The 27,945-nt window shown below is 42.1% G+C and overlaps 1 protein-coding gene across 1 annotated transcript; it reads left to right on the forward strand.

Moving 5' to 3' along the window:
• Positions 1–27,945, forward strand: LOC129840614 (integrin alpha-4-like). The gene is given in 29 exon segments (XM_055908617.1): positions 1–191; positions 334–449; positions 1,635–1,738; positions 1,978–2,101; positions 2,321–2,388; positions 2,507–2,633; positions 2,909–2,994; positions 3,634–3,696; positions 8,543–8,680; positions 8,924–9,032; positions 9,256–9,350; positions 9,871–9,961; positions 10,178–10,223; positions 10,407–10,561; positions 10,846–11,006; positions 12,018–12,170; positions 13,059–13,135; positions 13,572–13,722; positions 13,996–14,094; positions 14,933–15,009; positions 15,329–15,418; positions 15,534–15,615; positions 15,797–15,904; positions 21,688–22,032; positions 22,212–22,337; positions 22,428–22,523; positions 26,590–26,709; positions 27,157–27,181; positions 27,184–27,945. Coding segments are annotated over 29 exon segments (3,249 nt in total). The 5' UTR covers positions 1–15; the 3' UTR covers positions 27,225–27,945.

Consider the following 27,945-nt stretch of genomic DNA (forward strand, 5'->3'; position numbering starts at 1 on the left):
TTTGTTAAAAAAAAAATGACTACATACGGGCTAGGGTTATACAGCATAGGGCTAAACGTGTTGTTTTGCTTTCTCTTACGTCATGCCGATTTGTACAATTTAGACATACCGCACGCTATTCCACTCAGTGGTCCTAATGGATCCTTTTTTGGATATTCTGTGTTGCTTCACAAGCATCAGCGACAGACATGGTGCGTGTTGAAATGTTAATGCGATGAAAATGTAAATGATTGAGTGTGCAACAGAAGGGAATGTTTATTTTAGTCTGAAATTGTTTTTAATCTTCCCCTTATCTTCTACACATTCATGACTGTCAAATTCTGTCTGTTATAGGGTAATAGTTGGCGCACCAGTTGCAAATTCAAAGTTCAACCAGACTGTCAGGAATCCTGGAGCAATCTACAAGTGCAAAATTACAGACAAGAAGGACTGTGAACAGATTGAACTCGGTTAGTATATTAATCAATTAGTAACTGTCGTCGTACTTAATCCATGTTATTGTTGATTTACTGCATCAACAATCTTTAGATACCTTAAGTACAGCTTTTTCATCATTCATCTCACATTTTAGGGACAGCCTTATTGGGATTCGAACCCTGGGATCTTCTTCTGTCAGTCAAGCACTTTATGCGGTTATTACTGTAGGTGTTGTACTAATATCTCCACAATATTAACAGCTTCAGTGTCCCCCCAACCAGTGTCCTTTTGCACCAGAGATGTGAAACTCATTTTGCCATTTTTGGTCTTTACTAAAGTCCAGAGGGCCGCACTAAAAATGTGTTATATATCCTTGCTTTCAAAACTTGCAAAAAATAGTCCTCTATCCATCTTTTACATTCTATTTTCAATGCTCCCTGATTGTCTTGCTTTCGTTTTGGTGATTGTTAGTAAACTGGACAGAGTGAATAAACTATATAAATGTAGGTCCATTTACATTTCTACCCTATTTTTTTATTTGGTTTTAGTCATTTCAATGTAGATTGAGGATAATAGATTCTGCTAAAATATTGTAGCAACCGTGACAAACCTAGCGGCCTCATTGAGATGTTCGGACCTCTTGACGTAAAGGTTAAGGTGTTGGCTTGATAGTTGCTGGACCCGAGTTTGAGTCAAGGTCAGGGCTAACCTCCAAATCTGCTACATTGGTGTCGGAAGTGGGATTGCGCCCGTGAGGCCATTGGCATGTACACGTGAGCATGGGGACCTGATCTCTGGAAGGAAGGGTTAATGTAGTGACCTTAACCCAACACCTAGTTACCTCGTCAAGAGGTTTGGATCTTTTGGCGTTAAGATCACGATCAAAGTTAAGTCTGAGATGTAGCCCAACATATTGTAATCAACTACATTTGTTAACTAAATAGCATTTGTTTTTTGTTTGTTTGGCTTTTTCAATGCTTTGAGATTCTTTCTGTAATAAAAAGGCTAAGCAAATTGAATACTTTATTATTTCTTAGTAACACCCAGTCTGCACTAGAAGCAGTCTTCAGATACTTAAATACCCAGGGTTTCTCCTCTAACTACCTAATTTGCAGTTGCCAGGAGATAGTTTGTTGCGTGGTTGATTTCCTGATAAACTCATTCTTGTCCTGGGTTGATGACACATGTTGCTGTTGTTGTTTAATTTCTCCATGTAGGTGTCATGAGTGACATGCCCTGTGGCAGACACTGTTCTGCGGAGGTTGAAAACCAGTGGCTTGGAGTGAGCCTCTCCAGGCGGCAGCAGGATGGACTTGTGATGGTATGTGTAGTGTGTGTGTGTGTTCGAGTGAGAGAGAGAGAAACAGAGAGAGAGAACGAGAGAAAGAGATTCCTATATGATGTGTACAATTTAAACTTTTGCACAGTTTCTGTCTCTGTCTGTTGGGGTTCATTTCAGTCTTGACTAGACTTGTTACATTGAGTAAAGACACACCTCGGTTATGAAATTTAATAAACCAACATTATTTGTTAATTTGATTATTTCATTTTACATTTCAGGCCTGTGGACATCGTTGGAAAAATGTCTTCTTCACCAAAGAAGAAGATAAGTTGCCACATGGCGTGTGCTACAAATTGGAGTCGGACTTGAGTCAATCAAGTCCTTTGATTCCATGTTACAGAGGTATGGCCATATTGCATCACTCAACATGACTGTCCAGGAATATTGTCTTCCTGTATGAATGAATAAATTGATTCATTAATGAATTAAAGAACATGGCTTAGTAATTGTGCATTGCCTTGTTTAATGTTGATATACCATCTCTAGTGTTTTTTATCCTCCACTATGAATAGTTTGTATCAACCATTGTTGTCCTTACACATTTGCTTTGTTTTGAAATAGATCACCAAAAACAGTTTGGCAAAGACTATGCATCATGTCAAGCAGGGATTTCAAATGTCCTTATTGGGGTATGCTTGAAATATGTCTGCTCTCAGAGAATTCTAACTTATTGCAAATGCTCACTGTAATATTGCACGTTAAATTGAGATTAGTTACATTGGTGTGTACTTTTTTGCTTAATAACAGGACCTCGTAGTAATGGGAGCCCCTGGAACCTTGTATTGGACTGGGTCTGTTTTGGTCCACAACATATCCAGCCAGGTCACTTCTGCCTACTTGGATGATAACGTTGTCCTCTATGGAAGTTATTTGGGTAAGTGAATTAGGGAAGTGAACTGACATAACCTTTACACTAGTTATATTCATATCTTGGCTTTCTATCATCTCAAAGTGACTGACATTCAATGCATGTACAGTAGGGTGACCATACTGTCCTTTCCGTCTCTCTCTCTCTCCTAGTCCTAGCCCTAAACTCCCCTGCTCTTTTCTTTCCCGTGAACATCACACTCATCTCCTGACAGGTTAGAATAATCGATTGTGTATGTATGTAAGCAGTGAAACTGATGCAGTGTCTTTCTCTTGTTTTAGGGTACTCAGTCAGCGCTGGTCACTTCCTGCACCCAGACTCCACTGAGGTAGTGGGAGGAGCCCCCCAGTATGGGCAGACTGGTAGAGTAAGAGTTAACACTGCATCCCTTTCCAACCCATTGTCATCTACAGAAAAAACAGAGATTACCCTATCGGCGTAAGCAAATGTACTATTGCAGGGCTGCCCAACCCACCTCTGTGGAAATCTAGCGTCCTGTGGGTTCAGTCTAACCCTAATTTAACACACCTGATTCTACTAATTAGCTGATCAACAAGACCCTAGCTAGCTGAATCAGATATGCTAAATTAGGGTTGGACTGAAAACCTACAGGACACTAGATCTCCAGGAAGAGGGTTGGGCAGCCCTGTTCTATTGCATATCCTTCTCTAAATTTGTCATGTCAGATCAGTGATTAAGGAACAGAGAAGTAACAGATGTCTTATGATCGTTTTCATACAGGGTAATATGTGATTTCTGAGGGTGTTTTGTTATAGTTCAGTGTCTGATCATTCAAATTATTTTTTCTCAAGAACTTTCCCACAGGACAAATCATAAATGGGCCTTTTGGCATAAAGTTATTGAACTCTGATCTGTAGGGCCACATAACCATTGCTATAAGAATGGACAAAAAAACAATCCCTTTCTTAAACATTAGTACATGCCTCAGCATCAGACAGTGCAGTCTCCAAATGTAAGTGACCGTCCCTCTCCGTCTCTTCCCCAGGCCTACATCTTTAGCATAGAGTCCAGGACACTGAGCATCATCTCTGAGGTCAAAGGTCAAAAGGTGAGGGAGGGTCATTACCATGTTTTGTCTACATGTAAAGGCAGTCAATGTTGTTCTCCTCCTCAAACGAGGAGGAGCATGGATAGGACCAAGATGCGGATTGAGGGAAATAAGCCATCTTTTAATCAAAACAGCAAACAAGACACTACAAAACTACAAAACAACAAACGTGACTAACCTTCAACTGTCCTGTGAGGACACAGGAACACTAACACAGGAAACAAACACCCACAAAACACCAGTGAAACCCTGGCTGCCTTTGTATGACTCTCAATTAGAGACAAACAATGCACACCTGTCTCTAATTGAGAATCATACCAGGCCGAACACAAAACCCCACATAGAAATACAAACATAGACAAACCCACCCAACTCACGCCCTGACCAACTAAAATGAATACAAAACAAAGGAAAACAGGTCAGGAACGTGACAGAACCCCCCCCTTAAGGTGCGAACTCCGGGCGCACCAGCACAAAGTCTAGGGGAGGGTCTGGGTGGGCGTCTGTCCACGGTGGCGGCTCTGGCGGTGGACGAGGTCCCCACCCCACCATAATCAATCCCCGCTTCTTTATCCCCCTCCCAATGACCACCCTCCCACTAACCCCACCTAAATGAAGGGGCAGCACCGGGACAAGGGGCAGCACCGGGACAAGGGGCAGCACCGGGACAAGGGGCAGCACCGGGACAAGGGGCAGCACCGGGACAAGGGGCAGCACCGGGACAAGGGGCAGCACCGGGACAAGGGGCAGCACCGGGACAAGGGGCAGCACCGGGATAAGGGGCGGCAGGTCCTGGCTGAGGGACTCCGGCAGGTCCTGGCTGAGGGACTCCGGCAGGTCCGGGCTGAGTGGCAGCTCTGGACTGTAGGGCAGCTCCGGACTGTAGGGCAGCTCCGGACTGTAGGGCAGCTCCTGACTGCTGGGCAGACAGATGGCTCAGACGGCGCTGGGCAGACAGATGGCTCAGACGGCGCTGGGCAGACGGGCCGTTCAGGCACCGCTGGGCAGACGGCAGACTCTGGCCGGCTGAGACGCACTATAGGCCTGGTGCGTGGTACCGGAACTGGAGGTACCGGGCTGAGGGCACGCACCTCAGGGCGAGTGCGGGGAACAGGAACAGGGCACACTGGACTCTCGTGGCGCACTCTAGGCCTGGTGCGTGGTACCGGAACTGGAGGTACCGGGCTGAGGGCACGCACCTCAGGGCGAGTGCGGGGAGAAGGAACAGTGCGTCCAGGGCTCTGGAGACGCACAGGAGGCTTGGTGCGTGGTGCCGGAACTGGAGGCACCGGGCTGGAGACACGCACCATAGGGAGAGTACGTGGAAGAGGAACAGGGCTCTGGAGATGCACTGGAAGCCTGGTGCGTGGTGTAGGCACTGGTGGTACTGAGCTGGGGTGGGAAGGTGGCGCCGGATATACCGGACCGTGAAGGAGGACACGTGCTCTTGAGCACCGAGCCTCCCCAACCTTACCAGGTTGAATGGACCCCGTAGCCCTGCCAGTGCGGCGAGGTGGAATAGCCCGCACTGGGCTATGCAGGCGAACCGGGGACACCACCTGTAAGGCTGGTGCCATGTACGCCGGCCCGAGGAGACGCACTGGAGGCCAGATACGTTGGGCCGGCTTCATGGCATCCGGCTCGATGCCCAACCTAGCCCTCCCAGTGCGGCAAGGTGGAATAGCCCGCACTGGGCTAAGCACGCGTACTGGGGACACCGTGCGCTTTACCGCATAACACGGTGTCTGACCAGTACGACGCCCTCTTACTCCACGGCAAGCCCGGGGAGTTGGCTCAGGTATCCAACCCGGCTTCGCCACACTCCCCTTTAGCCCCCCCCCAAGAAATTTTTGGGTGAGCCTCTCGGGCTTCCGTGCTAGCCGCGTACCCTCATACCTGCGCTCCTGGGCTGTGGCTGCCTTCTTCTCCTCCCGAGAGCGGCGATTCTCTCCCACCTTAGCCCAGGGTCCTTCTCCATTGAAAATTTGCTCCCAACTCCATTCCTCTTCTCTCCATTGCTTTAGTTCTTTCTCTCTCTCCTCAATCCGCTTGGTCCTGTTGTGGTGGGTGTTTCTGTAAAGGCAGTCAATGTTGTTCTCCTCCTCAAACGAGGAGGAGCATGGATAGGACCAAGATGCGGATTGAGGGAAATAAGCCATCTTTTAATCAAAACAGCAAACAAGACACTACAAAACTACAAAACGTGACTAACCTTCAACTGTCCTGTGAGGACACAGGAACACTAACACAGGAAACAAACACCCACAAAACACCAGTGAAACCCTGGCTGCCTTTGTATGACTCTCAATTAGAGACAAACAATGCACACCTGTCTCTAATTGAGAATCATACCAGGCCGAACACAAAACCCCACATAGAAATACAAACATAGACAAACCCACCCAACTCACGCCCTGACCAACTAAAATGAATACAAAACAAAGGAAAACAGGTCAGGAACGTGACACTACAGTTGAAGTCGGAAGTGTACATACACCTTAGCCAAATACATTTAAACTCAGTTTTTCACAATTCCTGACATTTAATCCAAGAAAAATGCCCTGTCTTAGGTTAGTTAGGTTCACCAATTTATTTTATGAATGTGAAATGTCAGAATTATTTATTTCTGCTTTTATTTCTTTCATCACATTCCCAGTGGGTCAGACGTTTACATATACTCAATTAGTATTTTGTAGCATTGCTATTAAATTGTTTAATTTGGGTCAAACGTTTCGGGTAGCCTTCCAGAAGCTTCCCACAATAAGTTTGGCCCATTCCTCCTGACAGAGCTGGTGTAACTGAGTCAAGTTTGTAGGCCTCCTTGCTCGCTCACGCTTTTTCAGTTCTGTTCACAAATGTTCTATAGGATTGAGGTCAGGGCTTTGTGATGGCCACTCCAATACCTTGACTTTGTTGTCCTTATGCAATTTTGCCACAACTTTGGAAGTATGCTTGGGGTCATTGTCCATTTGGAAGACCCATTTGCGACCAAGCTTTAACTTCCTGACTGATGTCTTGAGATGTTGCTTCAATATATACACATAATTATCCTACCTCATGATGCCATCTATTTTGTGAAGTGCACCAGTCCCTCCTGCAGCAAAGAACCCCCACAACATGATGCTGCCACCCTCTTGTGTCACGGTTGAGATAGTGCTCTTCGACTTGCAATCCTCCCCCCTTTTCCTCCAAACATAACAATGGTCATTGTGGCCCAACAGTTCTATTTTTGTTTCAACAGACCAGACCATCTTTGTCCCCATGTGCTTTTGCAAACCGTAGTCTGGCTTTTTTATGGCGGTTTTGGAGCAGTGGCTTATTCCTTGCTGATCGGCTTTGAGGTTATGTCGATATAGGACTCGTTTTACTGTGGATATAGATACCTTTGTACCTGATTCCTCCAGCATCTTCACAAGGTCTTTTGTTGTTGTTCTGGGATTGTTTTCACCAAAGTACGTTCATCTCTAGGAGACAGAAGGCATCTCCTTCCTGAGCGGTATGACGGCTGCTTGGTCCCTTGGTGTTTATACTTGCGTACTATTGTTTGTACAGATGAACATGGTACCTTCAGGCGTTTGGAAATTGCTCCCAATGATGAACCAGACTTGTGGTTGTCTACAATTTTTCTTCTGAGGTCTTGGCTGATTTCTTTTGATTTTCCCATGATGTCAAGCAAATAGGCACTGAGTTTAAGGTACGCCTTGAAATAGATCCACAGGTACACCTCCAAGTAATGTTAATTATCCTATCAGAAGCTTCTAAAGCCATTACATCATGGAATTTCCCAAGCTGTTTAAAGGCACAGTCATCTTAGTGTATGTAAACTTCTGACCCATTGGAATTGTATTACAGTGAATTATAAGTGGACTAATCTGCCTGTAAACAATTGTTGGAAAAATTACTTGTGTCATGCACAAAATAGATAGAAAGCCTAACCGACTTGCCAAAACTATAGTTTGTTAACAAGAAATTTGTGGAGTGGTTGAAAAACTAGTTTTAATGACTCCAACCTAAGTGTATGTAAACCTCCGACTTCAACTGTACATAGGGTGATTATGTTTTGTCATGTTATGGTGAGCTTGTGTTTTTGTTGAAATGGTCCGTCTCAACGCGTTTGATCATTTTCTGAAGGGGAATATTTGCCATCAATCACAACGCTGACATTATCCAATGGATGCTCTCTGACGTGCAGAGAGTATTGAACTACCATTGGGTTACCTTATCCTGTCACGTTCCTGACCTGTTTTCCCTTGTTTTGTATTTATTTAGTATGGTCAGGGCGTGAGTTGGGTGGGTTGTCTATGTGTTGTTTTCTATGTTGGGGTTTTGTGTGTTCGGCCTGGTATGATTCTCAATCAGAGGCAGCTGTCAATCGTTGTCCCTGATTGAGAATCATACTTAGGCAGCCGGGGTTTCACGTGTGTTTTGTGGGTGTTTGTTTACCGTGTTAGTGTTTTCACCACACGGTACTGTTTCAGTTTTCTGCACTTCGTTTATTGTTTTGTATTTCAGTGTTCAGTTTAGGTTTTAATAAATCATCATGAGCACGATCCACTCTGCATATTGGTCCGATCCTTCTCGCCTCTCCTCGTCCGATGAGGAGGACGAAATAGACTATCGTTACATATCCAATCATAAGGCTTTAAAGACTTCATATCTTCAAGTCTTTTGGTTTGTTGCACAAGGGTGCAGTTTCCCAGACACAGATTAGGTCTAGTGCTGGACTAAAAAGCACTTTCATTAGAGAGTCTCCATTGAAAATGAGTTTTAGTCCAATACAGGCTTCATCTCTTTCTTGGAAACCGGTCCAAGATATATATTTTTTTCTTTTGCATCCTTTTCACAGCTAAGTTCCTATTTTGGGGCCACTGTGTGTGCGGTGGACCTGAACAATGATGGCCTGTCTGACCTGCTGGTGGGAGCTCCAATGTTCAGCGCCGTGAGGGAGGAGGGCCGTGTGCACATCTACATGAACCAGGGACAGGTGAGCAAATTGTCATCCCCTAGACAAGTTATTGTATGGTGGAGGGCTGGTAGATCTAATTTACCCCTTTGTACTTTCTCACAGCAATAGGGTTTAAAAGTTCTGGTAACTTTCCCTAAATTCTCAGGTTTTCCAGAAATCCTGGTTGGAGGATTGCGGTTTTCCTCCAATTTCCAATTGGTATCTAGACACAATGCTGTTGAAATGTCAATTTCCCAAAATCTATTTTTTTCCCTTCCTCAGGCTAACATGAAGGAGATGGAGTTTACATTAGCAGGGAGAGATTCATATGCAGCCCGGTTTGGGGAAAGTATCACAAGTCTTGGAGATATTGATGATGATGGCTATCCAGGTAAATGTATATATGTAATTTGGGTCCAAAAATGGATTAACCATTAAATGGTTTTCAATGAGTATGGAAAATTGTACCTCTCATTAATCCAAATAGAAGTCATATTAACACAGCTGCAGAGTGAAACACAAAAGTCAAATTATTAAGCTAGTTTGGCCAGTGACAGAATCTCAACATATGAGAATAGATTAAAATGAATAGAGACTGCCTAACTGCTTTGCAGATGTTGCTGTTGGGGCACCACAAGAGGATGACCTACATGGTGCTATTTATATCTACAATGGGAGGAAGACGGGACTTGAACAACACTTTTCTCAAGTATGTCTCCAAACGGTGTTAGTGTGTGTGTGTGTATGGAATGAGTGTGTATGTGTGTCTGTGCGTACATCTGTCCCCAATCTCTTTAAAAAAAAACTGTGCTATCTGGAACCTAAAAAGGTTCCATCGGCTGTCCTCGCAGTATAACCCTTTGAAGGACCCTTTTGGTTCCAGGTAGAACTCTTTTCACAGAGGGTTCTACATGGAATCCCAAATAGTTCTACCTGGAACCAAAAAGGGTTCCCGTATGGGGACAGCAGAATAACGCTTTTTTTCTAAGAGTGGAGTTAAACTGCTGGAAATATCAGTTCTGACTGAATTCCCTAAAACCGTTTTTTTTTTTACTCAGCTTGTGTGTTACAGTACAACTGTGAAGCTTGTTGGTTTGTTCAATCACACATCCAGTATGAGTACATCACTATTGGTGACGAGACAATGAATAAGGGAGGAAACAATGACAATGGTGCTTAGATCTTTCCAACTCACAAGAATATGATATTCATTCTTCCCATATAAACAGAGGATTGCTGGGTCTGCTTTGGGTAGTGCTTTCAAGATGTTTGGCCAGTCTGTGTCTGGGGGCATTGATGTTGATGAAAACGGTTACCCAGGTAAGACACTCTGATCCCCCAACAACCCCATCCTTCCTTCCTTCGTTCCTCTATCTATCTCTCTTTAAGCTATTCGTTCATATTAATATAGCCTACATTTTTCTTCTGTCAAACAAACCAATTTACTTTTTAAATCATATTTAATATTCATATACTCTTAGAGATTAGTGTAACTGGTAGTAAGGTAACATTACCTCTCCCAATATCTGTCCACAGATGTGGCCGTGGGAGCCTTTCTGTCCGACTCTGCTGTAGTTCTGAGGTATAGTAACAGTGACAGAAGACACAGTTAAACAATCTGAACTTGAGAGTCTGAAGAATATACTTTTTTGGATTCCCTTTCATTGTGTGTGTGTGTGTGTGTGTGCGCGTGTATGCATTGTGTGCGCGCGTGTGTGTGCGTATGTGTGTTTGTGTTATGTGTTTTACCGTCTCTGGGTGGTAGGACACGGGCGGTTGTTGTGGTGGAGGCGATGATACTTCTTCCTCCTACTGTGAACCGCACCCATGCCCTGTGTACAGAGAACGGCCAGCCTGCCGTATGCCTCAAAACCACTGTGTGCTTCCAGTTGCACGCGCAACGTGTCTCTGGGCTCATTGGTGAGCCACCACACCCCACCCCACCACATCACACAGCAGCCTTAACTTTTTCATAGCTAGTCTGTGCCACGTTGTTCACACATGCCACTTTTTTCTGTTGATTTAGATTATCTCTGTCATACAAATGTGGTTTATTGGTTTTGTAGCTTATTGTTTGTTTAGCATTTCTTAAAAACAATTGTAAAAATATTTTATATCACATATCTATGTTATGTACAGTAACTGTTCTTGAACTATCAGTGGTGCTCTGAAAGGATTATCCCATATCTGTGTCACACATGCAGAAATACTGTACAACCTGACGGCTGATGTCAAGCACATAGAGGGGCTCCAGTCCAGATTCTTCTTCACCACCAACGGCACAGCGTTATCAAATGCCACAGCAGGCAGCATCCAGACCAGGCATGGCCACATCGCCTGTGTTACCCACCTGGCCTTTCTGAGGGTGAGGGGACTGGAGGATGGAGGGGACAAGGGCACGGAAGGGGGGGGACAGTGTTAGATGGAAAGGGGTTAGTCAGGTAATCTCTGCCCCAGAGAGGCCCTCAAATCAAATCAAATTGTGTTGGTCACATGCACATGGTTAGCAGATGTTATTGCGAGTGTAGCGAAATGCTTGTGCTTCTAGTTCCGACATTGCAGCAATATCGAACAATTCCAAAACAAATACCTAGTACACCCAAATCTAAGTAAAGGAATGGAATAAGAATATACACATAAGCAATGTCAGAGCGCATAGGCTAAGATGCAATAGATATAACCTGTTTCATCTATTGATGTTCTACTACAGTAGATGTGATTTTGTAGAAGCAAGCTATTGATATCAAGTATGTGCGAAAGTATTTTTCAAAAGGTGAAGTAGGCCTACATCTGCTCGTCAGAATGTGTGTACATGTGTGTGGTGTGTCTGTAGAATTGTAGGTGATGTTGACAACATGTGGTGTATAACATATAGTATGTTAAGGATGTCGAATGGTTGATGCAAAACGAGACCAAAACAGGTTCTCCTAAAAGAGGCTTCTGGAGGTCACTGTGCATCAGAGGGGTCATGATACCCAGGTCTTGAACACACCACAGCTTCCTTCTTGAAAACCAAAATTTGAAAAATAAACCAGCTCAGAGAAACCATGTGCATTTAACTCTCACCCGTAGTATGCACGTGTCAAATAATAACAGAACAATTTCAAATAGAAGGGAAGGCATATTATACGATTCAAGTTCCAAATAATGTAACTCACATTTGTATTGTGTGCATCCGTGCATGTTTTATTTTATATGTTTTATTAGTTTTATAGTATTTTAGGCATCTGTGATTTTTTACATGAGAAAAAATGTTGCTCATAGTATGCCAAAGAGAATAAGCAGTTTACCCATTACTTAACTGCAATCCACCTGAAAGTAGTGGTGAATATATCTACAGTACAGTCTTGTTCCTTCCCCTTCCTCCCCTTTCCAGAGAGACATTCGGGACATCTTCACCCCCATCCACTTTGAGCTGCAGTATGAGCTGGGAGAGCACAATGTGGTGAGGGGTAACTCCAAGAGCTTTCCCCCTCTCAGGCCTATGCTCAAGAGAGGAGGGGAGTACAGCAACTTGCTGACCAACAAGGTAGGTGGAGGTGGAGATCAAAGACTGGGGCCCTGTTCAAAAACGTTGAAATCCACCATTCCTTTATTCTGTTTCCTTGAAATAATCAAAGAAAAGCAGGATTGTCACCCAATTGACCCATTGTCAAAGATCGTGGTAAATTGAGTGGTTTTCTCCATTGGTTTGAAAGGGAAATTGGTTTTCCTGGGAAAATGTTGTCCTGGTTAAAACAATAGCTAAGGAGAGCGAGACTTGACAATGGGTCAATTTAGATAAGGACTATACTTAAAGGATGGGAGAAGGAATGCATTTTCAAAATATTCAAATACGGCCATCCAGTGGTGTGCTATATTATTGTACAGTGCAGTATTTAGTTAATGCATGGTTTATCGTTTAGTATCCTGATAGTTCCTAGTTGGACCTGATATGGCACTGGTACAGCATATATGGGTGGGTTTTCAACTTTCTCTACCGGAAATTTCACACAAGATTAACATATTCCTTTGGAAATTCTAACATGTTCCATAGTATGTGGAACATTAGGGTGGCAGGTAGCCTAGTGGTTAGAGTGTTGGGCCAGTGACCGAACGGTTGCTGGATCAAATCCCCGAGCTGACAAGGTAAAAATATGTTGTTCTACCCCTGAACAAGGTAGTTAACCCACTGTTCCCCGGTAGGCCGTCATTGTAAATAAGGATGTGTTCTTAACTGACTTGCCTAGTTAAATAAAGGTTAAATTTGATATATGTATATAGGAACTAAAAAGGCAAAAATTGTGTGATTATTTTATTTTCAACACATTTCTAACATGTACATTTCCGTCATTTTTTAGTAGTGTTTCTTGCATTGTGCTTTGCACCTGAAAAGGAAGTAGTTAATTAACTCACTAAAGGTAACAGCCTCCCACAGACTGTATTCACCAGGTACTGTGCCTGGGCCAACTGTTCCACCAATCTGCAAGTGTCTGCACAGCTGCTGTTACCGAGGTGAACTCCTTCTCCCTCAGATCATCTATATTAATCTTTACTCTTGTATTTACTTGTTTCATTTCACTCTGTGAATTATATCTGAAGAGCACGATTGTAAGTCATTTCATGCTGTGAATACAGGGAAATGGGGGCAACCTATTGATAATGAGTGCATGAAAATGGTAGTAGGTTATATATTATATTATATATGTGGGTGTGTGCGTGTGTATCACTCTCCTTTCCTCTTCTCTCATCTCTGCCTTGCATCTTTCGATCAGAGCCATGAGATTTGTCACCTCTCTACATGTCTTGATTGCTCTTTACTGTATGTGCTAGTAACTGTTACTCATTCAGACAGAACCACAGCTGGACTCTGAGGTCTACTTGTAACAACTTTGACGATATTTATTTGTATCTCTCTTTATAACTCTCTTTCTCTCTTTCTCCTTCTCAGGACACACAGAGACATGCCATACGTTGCCCTGGGGGAGGGGAAGACCATTCTACTGAACGTTACACTGTCCAATGCTGGTGACGCTGCCTTCCGCCCCATGCTTCACCTGAGATACCCCAGCAATCTCTACTTCATCAAAGTGTTGGATGCTGTAGGAGCTCTGCTAGTTGCTAACACAACCTTACCACCTACCAGAGATGTTTTATCTACTGTCAAACATAGTATTTAGTTCATTAGTCCACTATTGATATGTACCCTAAAATTGTGTACGTCAGCAGTCAAGTTTTTAAGATCCCTTTCAGCACAGAGCAAAATGATGATGATGATGTGTTTTGAACTATCCCTTTGATATAGGATATACATGCACATGTGGCATGTTGCAAACTGAATGGGGTCTAACCGAATGTTGCACATGTGGTTGCAGGAGGAGAAATACGTGAGCTGTAAAATCGCAGAGGAAGAGAAGACAAGTGTCGGGCTAGATTGCAGCGTGGGGAATTTGTTTTTCAACGCCTTAGCCAAAGTATGTACTTAAAGGGCAACTCCACCACTTTTCAACTTCACTTTCATTCTCTGTGGTAACACATGTGAAAACAGCGCATTTTGACGTTTTGTGGGAAACAATGTAAAGTTAAAAAGTTCTACCTGATGACATCATCAAATGTTGAAACATTCTAAACATTCTAAAAATGTTTTCGAAAATGACATTCGCGGTGATGTAGGGAGCAAGAACATATCCTCCCTTGAGCTAAAAACTTGTTGCAGGTTTTGAAAATGTATGTTTTTTATTTTTAATCCTACCCTGTGATCCTACCCTGTGAGAGGTTTGAAACTCTCTTTCTTATTGGTGATATCACCAGGCAGGACAAAACTCCATCCCACCAAAACAGCCTGAAATGTCATGCAGCCTTTTCAAACAGCTCTTACACTAAAAGGGCATTATCATATTTTTCACAATTTCACAGTATTATTCCAACCTCATAGTGTGGAAATATCTCTATAAAAAAAAAGGATAATCATGTTTGACTGCACTGTGCCTTTAAGTACTTGCACAGAAAGTACAAAAAGACTTAAGCCCTCTTCTGCAAGGTTTTTCAGTCGATTTACTTTTAATTCCCTTGTATTTTATTATCATAATACACTTCTTGGGTCATCAAAAGTGGTCCTGGGTCGTGTTCAGAAGAGCATACTGAACAAAACATTTCAGTATCTCCTCATTTAGCAGTAGTATCTCCTCATTTCACTACATTTTCTTCTGTTTTGTGCCTACCCTGATGTATTTTTGTGAAATAATGTCATTATCTGACGCGACATATTTAGAATTTCTCATCATATTATGTCTCTATATCTTGCCCTCTAAGGTTAATATCAGTTTTCTGCTGGATGTCAGTGCTGACAGTGAACCTGGTGACCTGGACATTATAATAAATGCAACCCGGTAAATATTTACTGTCCATTATATGTTTTATCACTGTCCTGTTTTCACTTGCTTTCCCACTTGATAATGTGAAAAATCAACAAAGGTGGCTGTTTTGAATCTTAAATTTTTTTGGGGGTGTTATTTACTTATTTTGGTGTTATTTACATCCACTGTGCACTGAGTGTACAAAACATAAATAACACCTTCCTAATATTGAGTTGCAAAGAGAAGGTGTTCTTAATGTTTTGTACACTCATTGTATACATATATATAATTTATATTGAATAAATCAGTCCCTCCTAAAACATTACACCTGAACATGTCTCTCTCTATACAGGGAGAATTTTGAAAATGAAGATCTTCTCCATGACAATATTGTTAATCTGACTCTGCTATTGAGATATGGAGTGAATCTAAACATCCACGGGTAAGACATGGTATCACTCTATTATGTAGAATATTCTAGCATACTACTTTATAAACACTGATAAAATGTTGATTTATCAATGTATTTGTAATTATCTATATCCCTGTGGCTGTAGTTTTGTATCCCGAACAGAGTTTGTGTTTGGGGACTTTGAGGAGCCACACTGCTCCGCTGAGAGGTTCAACTACACTTTCAAGGTATTGTTGTTAAATGTGTTTCTATAATAACAGCACAGCCAGGTGAGAATTCCATTTGTTAACAGGATTGTTAGAAAAATGTACTTGTCATGAATTCTGGCTAGGGCTCTAATGTAAAGTTTCGGCGCTTTATGGTATTATTGTTCATACCTAGACATCTATCTTTTAATATCGCACTCAGGTTGTCAATGTTGGTCCAAGCATATCGCACGGCACAAGAGTGGAAATTGATATCCCCAAAGCTTTAGCACCGTATCCATACAGACTGCTCAACATTTTGGACATACAGGTATGTGCTTGCGTTTCTCAGTTAATGTTATAGAACACTGAATCAGAACATAATTGCACAGATGAAGACAGTCATATATATGGCAGACCTGGCGCCAGGATAAAGTGACTAAGGGGGCAGTCGAAATTGCCGAGGCGGCAACATTTTTGGGGGTTCTTGCATTGGAATTATATTGAATTCTGTTATAATATAATAACCCTATACCATGATAAACATAAAGTGTAAATGCAGAGACTCAGTGCTTTTCAAATCTGTAGAATATCTCTGCTGCGCTGGATCAGCACAATGGACAGACCCTACAGCATTGCTATTTAGGTGAGCAATTACACTATTGCTAACAGCCTATGTGAATGCAGCCATACACACAGCTCAGTCTTACCAAAATAATGCAAACTAAATGCTGAAGGTAGTAGCCTAGTTATTCATGCATACAAACAAAAATAGTGAATAGCAGTTTGGCTAAGAATACAGACACAACTGCGAATGTGAACGAATGCGAACAGAATAAAACAGAGGTACCAAGTAGGCCTAGTAAACAAAATATCTGATCGATAAAGGCATGACACAATCTATATTGAGGCTCGAATGGAGATCCGAATAACCAAAACATAGCCTACAGACTACTACAGTATGATGCAGCCATGCACAGCTGTCTTGCCAAATAAATTGGCCTGTACAGGCTCACTTCAAACATGGAAAAGCATGCAGTTCGCTCACGAGTTCAGCAACACGTTGTGATATGGCACAATACACTTCTGTGAATCAAATTCGACCCATGTAATCAATGAAGCAATTTCAGCCTACCATAAACATGTGTCCAATACGTACAGTTCCATTTACAGTAATGACAATCAATAGGCAACCGAGAAATCCATAATAGAATGTAGCCTATCTATTTCTATGATGAAACATACCAATATGTAGCTATTGAGTTCTTGCATTGGAATTATATTGAATTCCTCTTATATCACACTATACCACAATAAACATAAAAAAATATGCTCTTGACCAGGAAGTGAGAGGTTCAAAGGCACAAAATATAATTTCTCTGTCTGCACCATCGACAGGCCCTACACACTAAAGCAAGATTTTGATTAAAAAAAAAAAACAGCTGGATTGTTTCAATCTTACATTTTCAAAATAGTTGCAACTCTTTGGATCTTCCTGAGTAATCAATCATTCCATTCTCCCTGAAATCTTCTTGCAAGATCCCCCTCAAATGCCAGATGGATTAGTTGATCTTTCCTCGGGTGTAGCATGCTTCTTCTGTTCTGACTGTACACGTTTGTCAAAGTGGAAAATTAGTTCTCGCATTTAGCTGCGGATGCCATGGATTTACTTTGACTATTTTACGTCTAGTCTATGAGAGCAGGCTGCCTACACACACACAACAGCGGGCCCTGTCCATGGTGCTGACACATTGCAGCTGAGAGATACAGATTTTTGGGCGCCAACCTGTCACAATCATTCAAACTTTTTTGCTATATTCATATCGGGACATAAAACTAAAACTGAGGGGGATAGAGCTTGAACTGAGGGGGCTAAGCCCCCTTTTGCCCCCTTGTAGCTCCGAGGCGTCATATGGTCTGTCATTCATACGAACCAAATTAGTAGCAAACAGATACAGTATAATACAAACATTATATCATGCTGTAAAATAATCACTTCTACCCAACCTAGTTTTCTTTTTACATGAATAACCTTGCCTTAGATTACTTCAGTAAATAGTGAACGTGTATGATAGGCTCCCTATCAGATGGATATGGCTAGGTGCTTAAGACACCAAACAGGAAAAACAAACATAAATAGGGAAGGACTACTTGGATTTGTCTGACAAGAAACACACAGGCACGAAGGCATCACCCCCCCCCCCCCCCCCCTAACAAAAGAAAACTAGAATAGTCACAGTAAACCAAATGACATTGAAAATACATCTACCATACATATTTTCCAGATGTTCAATTTAAGTTCTGAATGACAGGTGAAAATGCTTTTTTCCCCAGAAGTTGAAATCAGGTAAATTTTCAGTTTTGAAGGAAAGTTGAGAATACCTAATTCATAGACATTTACGTATAGGCCAAATCAAGGCTGGTCCAGACCGGAAAAAATCTAAACCAAACATAGAAGTCTATGATTGTTTCAGATTTGGTCTAGACTGGACCAAAAACCAATATCCGTGGACTTTGAACTCAGCATCGGTCCGTGCATACTGGGGTATAGCCTACAGTGTTGCCTGAAATGTAATTTTAGGAATGCCCATCTATGTGGTAGGCTTACCGTTTGTAAAACACACTGAAAAGAGACGGCCAGTCTGGACAAAAAAAGATGTCCAACAGACGTCGGCGTTGGTCCATGCTTATTGGGGTGAAGCCTTCCATGTCATAGCACAATGGAATTTTATGAACGCCGATCCATGTGGTATGCCAACCATTTGTAAAACAGGCCATTGCATTGGCTTTGTTAGTCCTGATTCCTGTAACTAATCAATTTGGCTATTTAAGCTCTGAATATCAACTACCCAACTTTATCAGGAGGAGTTATCCAGAGCCTATTTGCAATGTGTTTACACAGCGGGAAATGCAGAAGTATTTTCGTATTGTCTATCATCAGTTCGTAAAACATTGACGGATACAAACTTGAAACCACTGATCATGGCATTTTCGACCAAGGGATGAAACTCCTGAACAGTAGTTGTGAGTAGCCTGATTGTCCATTCCATATTGTCCATTTTACTTTGACCTGTCCTGTTTTTAGGATAAGTTGTTTATTAACATGTCAGAGCATTTTTTTGTAGATTGGGCGCTATTTAGGTTAGGCTATTTCAGGAAAAAACCTGCATGATGTGAAAAGTTTCCATCTCATGACATTGTCATACATTTTAAATCCAGCCTGTAGGCTACAGAAAAGGCCACACACTTTTCAGAGAAGCACGGGGCAGTTATCTTTCCAAGGAAATGTACTTCCTAAATAGGCTTATGATTAGGCTATAGTTTACTACATTGTCCAGAGATTCCTTATCATTGATCACCCATATTTCTCCATCTGAAAATCTTCCCACTCCTAAAAGGTAGGCTATAAAAATATCTCAAGAGAAAGTGAAAGTCTCTCCAACTTTGCTCTCTTCAAACTACACCTAGCATATTGGCTGATCTAGCCCAGTAATAAAGATGGCCCTCATTTAGGCTATAAGAGAATCTCAGGTAATGTTATTTTTGCACATTTCATATTGCCGGGACCATGGCTGGCAAGTGAGCTGTGTCACATAAGCCTAAAATAACATTACTGGACTGCAGTTGGGTTTGGGGCCAGTCCTTGCGGTAGCGGGTGGGAGTCAGACAGAAAGCCAGCTGGTGCGAGCAGGGTGTGATATGAGAAGCTGCAGGTGCAGAAAGGAGCAGGATAAAGGCGCAGACCTCCACTGTGCACCATGACAGTGAAGCCTGAAACGTTAGAGCTGTTTATTACTTTGTCAGTGTAAAGTAAGGAATTAGCTAGGGAAACTGACAGATCAATAACATTACTTTGCCATACTGACTAATAAAAACTCACATTGCACTGAAGAAAACGTCACAATATGATGGTTTCAACGTTTGAATCTGGTCTAGTGTGATTGAGGCAAAAGTTATAGCTAACGTTGGCACACTTTTGACCAGACCAAAGGCTACAAAACATTTCTATACAAACAACAGCTGTTAGCGATATGAGGTGCATATTTTTACTATCTGACAGATAGCTAGGGCTGACCTGGCTATGATAGCTACTAGCTAGCGTACCTAATTCATACACCTCAGTGGAGAGGGGATGAAACATTAGCTAATGTTACATGTCAGTTACAGTGGTTTGCGAAAGTATTCACTCCCTTGGAATGTTTCCTATTTTGTTGCCTTGCAACCTGGAATTAAAATGGATTTTGGGGGATGTATCATTTCATTTACACAACATGCCTGTGTGCAATCTTAGTGTCACATGATTTCAGTATATATACACCTGTTCTGAAAGGCCTCTGAGTCTGCAACACAACTAAGATAGGGCCACCACCTAGCAAGCGGCACCATGAAGACCAAGGAGCTCTCCAAACAGGTCAGGGACAAATTTGTGGAGAAGTACAGATCAGGGTTGGGTTATAAAAAAATATCTGGAACTTTGAACATCCCACGGAGCACCATTAAATCCATTATTAAAATATTGAAAGAATATGGCATCACAACATACCTGCCAACAGAGGGCCGCTCACCAAAGCTCACAGACCAGGCAAGGAGAGCCTTAATCAGAGAGGCAACAAAAATACCAAAGATAACCCTGAAGAAACTGCAAAGCTTCACAGCGGTGATTGGAGTATCTGTCCATAGCACCACTTTAAGCTGTACACTACACAGAGCTGGGCTTTACAGAAGAGTGGCCAGAAAAAAGCCATTGCTTAAAGATAAAAATAAGCCAACATGTCTGGTGCTTGCCAAAAGGCATGTGGGAGACTCCCCAAACATATGGAAGAAGGTAGTCTGGTCAGATGAGACTAAAATGGAGCTTTTTGGACATCAAGGAAAACGCAATGTCTGGCGCAAACCCAACACCTCTCATCAACCCAAGAACAGCATCCCCACAGTGATGCATGGTGGTGGCAGCATCATGCTGTGGGGATGTTTTTCACCGGCAGGGACTGGGAAACTGGTCAGATTTGAAGGAATGATCATGGCGCTAAATACAGGGAAATTCTTCTTGAGATTTGAGACTGGGGCAGAGGTTCACCTTCCAGCAGGACATAACCCTAAGCATACTGCTAAAGCAACACTCGAGTGGTTTAAGGGGAAACATTTAAATGTTTTGGAATGGCCTAGTCAAAGCCCAGACCTCAATCCAATTGAGAATCTGTGGTATGACTTAAAGTTTGCTCTTCACCAGCGGAACCCATCCTTCTTGAAGGAGCTGGAGCAGTTTTGCCTTGAAGAATGGGCAGAAATCCCAGTGGCTAGACGTGCAAAGCTTATAGAAAGATACCCCAAGAGACTTGCAGCTGTAATTTCTGCAAAAGGGTCTCTACAAAGTATTGACTTTGGGGGGGTGAATAGTTATGCATGCTCAAGTTCGTTTTTTTTTGTCTTGTTCCTTGTTTGCGTCACAATATCAAATATTTAGCATTTTCAAAGTGGTATGGATGTTGTGTAAATCAAATGATACAACCCAAATGACAAAACCCCCCCAAAAAATCCATTTAAATTCCAGGTTGTAAGGCAACAAAATAGGAATAATGCCACGTGGGTAGATACTTTCGCAATCCACTTTCGCAAGCCCCTCCTTAGTACAGTGGACACGGCTTATCACAGGCTGGCATCAGCGCTCGCCTAAAAAGCCCATATGCCAGTGGTTGAGAAATATTTTTGGGGCAGAATTTTGTGATGTTTTATGTGTTGTTGAAGGTGCGTTTTGGCCAGTTTAACTCAGGAAATGCCACCCTAGTCAATCTGCCACCATAGGCAGTTGCCTAATTCGGCTCGGCACTGTGTAGGGAGGTCATAATAATGAAAAACTGTCTACTAAATCAATTCATATTTAAATGTTGATTACTTCTCCTTGCCAGTATCATTCACCTGATGAAAAGAAAAGATGTGAGGATTTTTGTTTGCTAACAGATGATGGGGGTCCTTATGTTGCTGATTTGCCTAGGTGGGGGTCCCTGGGCAAGAAAGGTTAAAGACCCCTGCTTATCCTAATGAACATTATCCATGTATCTTATGTTTAGAATTTACTTATCCTGGTGTTCACATTACTTTGTCTCTCACATACAGTCATCTTCTGGGTGGTGTTACGTTCGAAACTCCACTGATGGGACCAGCAGTACACATGGCAACATGTATGGAAGCCAGAGAGCCAGTACTGTTGACAGTGTTTTGGTTGACAGGTTAAATGTGACAACTACCACTGACAGCTATTGGACGAATTGGTCCAGCACCACTCACCCTTATTGGACTAATACTTCCAGTACCACTGACACCAATTGGACTAGTACATCCTATATGGCCAATGTGAGAAACAGGACCAGTGTTCTTGAGAATGAGTGTGATCTGCCTGACTCCAATCCCTTGAATGAACTTTTCTCCTACTTCTTCTCGAAAAGAAGTAGAAGACATATGGTAAGTACGTTTGTTACAATGCTTTGCTTGGAAGCCACTTTGTGACTTTGTGACTTGAAAACATGTATTCATGTCAATGGGACAAATGTGGATTTAACTGTGTACATATTTCAAATCAGAACTGGGCCATTGATGAGCATATCTATGAACAATTGTAAGGACGTTGTCTTTTTGTCCAGTATTGTATGAAAGAGGATGCTCTGTGTCTGTACGCGGTGTGTGAGCTTGGAGACATGGACATTGGGAAAGATGTCACCATTGAAATGGAGGTCGAAATGAATTCGGGAGTTTTAGACATCTCACCGGTGAGGACTGTGCAGTGTATACTAATTGTATAGGTTTTTACATAAATGAATAAGTATTGTGGTGACATTTCCCTGTATTCTCTCGCCAAGGGAAGACATAGTGTCATGCTGTTAGAGACCACTGCTGTCATATCACCCAAGAAGGACCCATTTATTTGGTTCTTAAAAGAAGATCCCATCACAGTGGTAAGTCAAACACTTTTTAATTTTCATGAGAATACCCAACTCTAATGAGTGAATGGCAACTGTGAAATGTCCCTTGTGGGTGTCAACCAGGTCTCCCAGACCATAGGCAAACTTGCTAACCACTGCTCCAATAGGGTAAACCCACTTGCAAGAGATCATAATCTTCGCTAGGCTAGGGTTGCTACAGTACAATACTGTACATACATTAGCCTGTTATCTTCAAGGTATTTTGGATGTTCTACCAATTTGGTGCCTTTTGAAATGTGTAACTTGGTAAAAAAAAAAGACTTCACCTGATTTTAGCGTTTTGTCATAAAGAGCACATGTTCAACATGTTTTCCAATCTCAAGAGGTTAAAATGAGGGACAGGTTGATAGTTTTTTTTACCTTAAAATGTATCACTAATCACACTAAATTAATAAAGATAATCTTCAGAAATAACTTTGTTAAAGCAACAAAATAACTAAGGCTTTACAATGATGGAGACAATTTGGAGAAATGTTGGGGTTAATTGTGTTACAATCTGCCTGGAAGTCACAGAGGGTGCTCAGAGGGACATGTCAGAATAATTAATTTAACCACTTTAGCAAGTCTGTCCTCATATAAACAAAATCTGATTCATTGAACTCTCCATGTGGTCTACAGTATATCACAAAAGTGAGTACACCCCTCACATTTTTGTAAATATTTGAGTATATCTTTTCATGTGACAACACTGAAGAAATGACACTTTGCTACAATGTAAAGTAGTGAGTGTACAGCTTGTATAACAGTGTAAATTTGCTGTCCCCTCAAAACAACTCAACACAGCCATTAATGTCTAAACTGCTGGCAACAAAAGTGAGTACACCCCTAAGTGAAAATGTCCAAATTGGGCCCAATTAGCCATTTTCCCTCCCCGGTGTCATGTGACTCGTTAGTGTTACAAGGTCTCAGGTGTGAATGGGGAGCAGGTATGTTAAATTTGGTTTCATCGCTCTCACACGCCCTCATACTGACTGGTCACTGGAAGTTCAACATGGCACCTCATGGCAAAGAACTCTCTGAGGATCTGAAAAAAATAATTGTTGCTCTACATAAAGATGGCCTGGGCTATAAGAAGATTGCCAAGACCCTGAAACTGAGCTGCAGCACGGTGGCCAAGACCATACAGCGGTTTAACTGGACAGGTTCCACTCAGAACAGGCCTCGCCATGGTCGACCAAAGAAGTTGAGTGCACGTGCTCAGCGTCATATCCAGAGGTTGTCTTTGGGGAATAGACGTATGAGTGCTGCCAGCATTGCTGCAGAGGTTGAAGGGGTGGGGGGTCAGCCTGTCAGTGCTCAGACCATACGCCGTACACTGCATCAAATTGGTCTGCATGGCTGTCGTCCCAGAAGGAAGCCTCTTCTAAAGATGATGCAAAGAAATCCCGCAAACAGTTTGCTGAAGACAAACAGACTAAGGACATGGATTACTGGAACCATGTCCTGTGGTCTGATGAGACCAAGATAAACTTATTTGGTTCAGATGGTGTCAAGCGTGTGTGGCGGCAACCAGGTGAGGAGTACAAAGACAAGTGTGTCTTGCCTACAGTCAAGCATGGTGGTGGGAGTGTCATGGTCTGGGGCTGCATGAGTGCTGCCGGCACTGGGGAGCTACAGTTCATTGAGGGAACCATGAATGCCAACATGTACTGTGACATACTGAAGCAGAGCATGATCCCCTCCCTTCGGAGACTGGGCCGCAGGGCAGTATTCCAACATGATAACGACCCCAAACACACCTCCAAGACGACCACTGCCTTGCTAAAGAAGCTGAGGGTAAAGGTGATGGACTGGCCAAGCATGTCTCCAGACCTAAACCCTATTGAGCATCTGTGGGGCATCCTCAAACGGAAGGTGGAGGAGTGCAAGGTCTCTAACATCCACCAGCTCCGTGATGTTGTCATGGAGGAGTGGAAGAGGACTCCAGTGGCAACCTGTGAAGCTCTGGTGAACTCCATGCCCAAGAGGGTTAAGGCAGTGCTGGAAAATGATGGTGGCCACACAAAATATTGACACTTTGGGCCCAATTTGGACATTTTCACTTAGGGGTGTACTCACTTTTGTTGCCAGCAGTTTAGACATTAATGGCTGTGTGTTGAGTTATTTTGAGGGGACAGCAAATTTACACTGTTATACAAGCTGTACACTCACTACTTTACATTGTAGCAAAGTGTCATTTCTTCAGTGTTGTCACATGAAAAGATATACTCAAATATTTACAAAAATGTGAGGGGTGTACTCACTTTTGTGATATACTGTATATTAAAGGGCACATTATTGAATATAACAGTCTTTTAATTCAATATACAGTGGATTGCGAAAGTATTCACCCTCTTTGCATTGTTCCTATTTTGTTGCCTTACACCCTGGAATTAAAATAGATTTTTTGGGGGGGGGTTGTACCATTTGATTTACACAACATGTCTACCACTGAAGATACAAATATTTTTTATTGTGAAACAAACAAGAAATAAGACAAAAAACCCGAGAGTGCATAACTATTCACCCCTCTCCCCCCCAAGTCAAAACTTTGTAGAAACACCTTTTGCAGAAGTTACAGCTGCAAGTCTCCTGGGGTATGTCTCTATAAGCTTGGCACATCTAGCCACTGGTATTTTTGCCCATTCTTCAAGGCAAAACTGCTCCAGCTCCTTCAAGAAGGATGGGTTCCGCTGGTATAGAGCAATCTTTAAGACATACCACAGATTCTCAATTGGATTGAGGTCTGGGCTTTGACTAGGCCATTCCAAAAACATTTAAATGTTTCCCCTTAAACCACTTGAGTGTTGCTTTAGCACTATGCTTAGGGTCATTGGCCTGCTGGAAGGTGAACCTCCGTCCCAGTCTCAAATCTCTGGAAGACTGAAACAGGTTTCCCTCAAGAATTTCCCTGTATTTAGCTCCATCCATCATTCCTTCAATTCTGACCAATTTCCCAGTCCCTGCCGATGACAAACATCCCCGCAGGATGATGCTGCCACCACCATGCTTCACTGTGGGGATGGTGTTCTCGGGGTGATGCGAGGTGTTGGGTTTGTGCCAGACATAGCGTTTTCCTTGATGGCCATAAAGCTCAATTTTAGTGTCATCTGACCAGACTACCTTCTTCCATATGTTTGGGGAGTCTCCCACATGCCTTTTGGCAAACACCAGACATGTTTGCATCTTCTTTTCTGGCCACTCTTCCTTAAAGCCCAGCTCTGTGGAGTGTACAGCTTGAAGTGGTCCTATGGACAGATACTCCAATCTCCGCTGTGGAGCTTTGCAGCTCCTTCAGGGTTATCTTTGGTCTCTGTGCTGCCTCTCTGATTAATGCCCTCCTTGCCTGGTCTGTGAGTTTTGGTGGGCGTCACTCTCTTGGCAGGTTTGTTGTGGTGCCATATTCTTTCCATTTTTTAAAAATGGATTTAATTATGCTCCTTGGGATGATCAAAGTTTCTGATATTATTTTATTACCCAACGCTGATCTGAACTTCTTCAAAACTTTGTCCCTGACCTGTTTGGAGAGCCCCTTGGTCTTCATAGTGCCGCTTGCTTGGTGGTGCCCCTTGCTTCATGGTGTGCAGACTCTAGGGCCTTTCAGAACAGTTGTATATCTACTGAGATCATGTGACAGATCATGTGACACTAAGATTGCACACAGGTGGACTTTTTAAAAACTAATGTGTCTTCTGAAGGCAATTGGTTGCTCCAGATCTTATTCAGGGCTTAATAGCAAAGGGGGTGAATACATATGCACGCACCACTTTTCCAATTTAAATTGTTTAGATTTTTTTGAAATTTCACTTAACCAATTTGGACTATTTTGTGTATGTCCATTACATGAAATCCAAATAAAAATATATTTAAATTACAGGTTGTAATGCAAGAAAATAGGAAAAACGCCAAGAGGTGAATACTTTTGCAAGGCACTGTACATTAAAATTACATTTCTACTTAAAATAGGCACTAATTTCAAAAAGCACTTCATTCATGGAACACTAGGAATAACATCCACGGCATTGTTTATCACTTACATAATTGGATCTATGTTCTCCAGGTTGTCCTGGAGGCCCATCATAGCCACAAACTGAAACCAGTCATTGAGCTGTCCATCATCGTGGCCAGTCACTTACTAGGCCTCCTCATCCTTGCCTTGCTGGTCATCTGCTTGTGGACGGTACATTTCATAGTTCTTAAAAACGAGTTGATTTCCTGGTTCTTACTGATTAATTTCCTGGTTCTTACTGGTTAATGTATTACTTCTTACTTGTTAATTACTGATTCTTACTGGTACATTTCCTGGTTCTTACTGGTTCATCTTCTGGGTCTTACTGTTCTTTATGTAATTGTTAAGCATCTTGTGAATATGTATTATGTTAGACTAAGCGACTGCTGCTTTTCATCTACAGTCTTTAAGACCATACAACATAAATGTTCCTAGGCCGTCATTGTAAATAAGAATTTGTTCTTAACTGACTTGCTTAGTTAAATAAAGGTAAACGTTTTTTTTTTTTTAATATCAGTATATTTTAACAAAGTAACATTCAACAATTGTTTATTGCTAACAATTAGACCTGTGCATGTCTGTTTTAATTGTGTACTAAATCAAGGACTTTGTTCACAGAGCGGCTTCTTTAAGAGTGAGTTGGAGGAAAGATGGAGAATATACGAAGGCACAGCTGGGACTACTGAGGACGGACATTGATTCATATCAAATATATGACACAATATCATAGTTAAAGGGGAAATTCAGTACAACATAATGTTAGATGGTTCCTCAACCTGAAAGTAGTCTAATCATCTAAAATTAATTGTATTTGCTGACACCCTGCAGTCACATTTTGGCACCAGTAGACTAACTAGCTAGCTAGCTATGTAAACCACACCCTTCTGCGAACACGCCTTCTGCAATGATGGCTACAAGGCAGTACTTATTTAAATTAGGTAAGAGTATAAGATATTACCATTGGTGTATTAAAATTACCGGCTTTATGTGGTCTCTCACAAAGCCTTAGCTTTTCGAGGAAGCCAGTAACCGTATGGTCAAACGTTATCGATGTACCAGCAACAGTCACTTTTCATTCTTTTGTCATCGTACTATGATCTGGTTTCATCCAAATGTCATCCAATCTGATGAAATACATGATTTTGACTGTTTGTGACCTTTAAGTTGTATAATATTGAACTTCCCCTTTAATCAGTGACTGAGGATTGATTGACCCACGGTACAGTGTCTTGCAAAAGTATTCACCCCCTTGGCGTTATTACTATTTTGTTACATTACATCCTGTAATTGAAATGGATTTTTATTTGGATTTCATGCAATGGACATACACAAAATAGTCCAGATTGGTGAAGTGAAATTTAAAAAATGACTTGTTTCAAAAAAATATATGTTTTTTTAAATGGAAAA

The sequence above is a fragment of the Salvelinus fontinalis genome, chromosome 41 (genome assembly GCF_029448725.1).
Source record: "Salvelinus fontinalis isolate EN_2023a chromosome 41, ASM2944872v1, whole genome shotgun sequence".
NCBI classification, from domain to species: Eukaryota; Metazoa; Chordata; class Actinopteri; order Salmoniformes; family Salmonidae; genus Salvelinus; species Salvelinus fontinalis.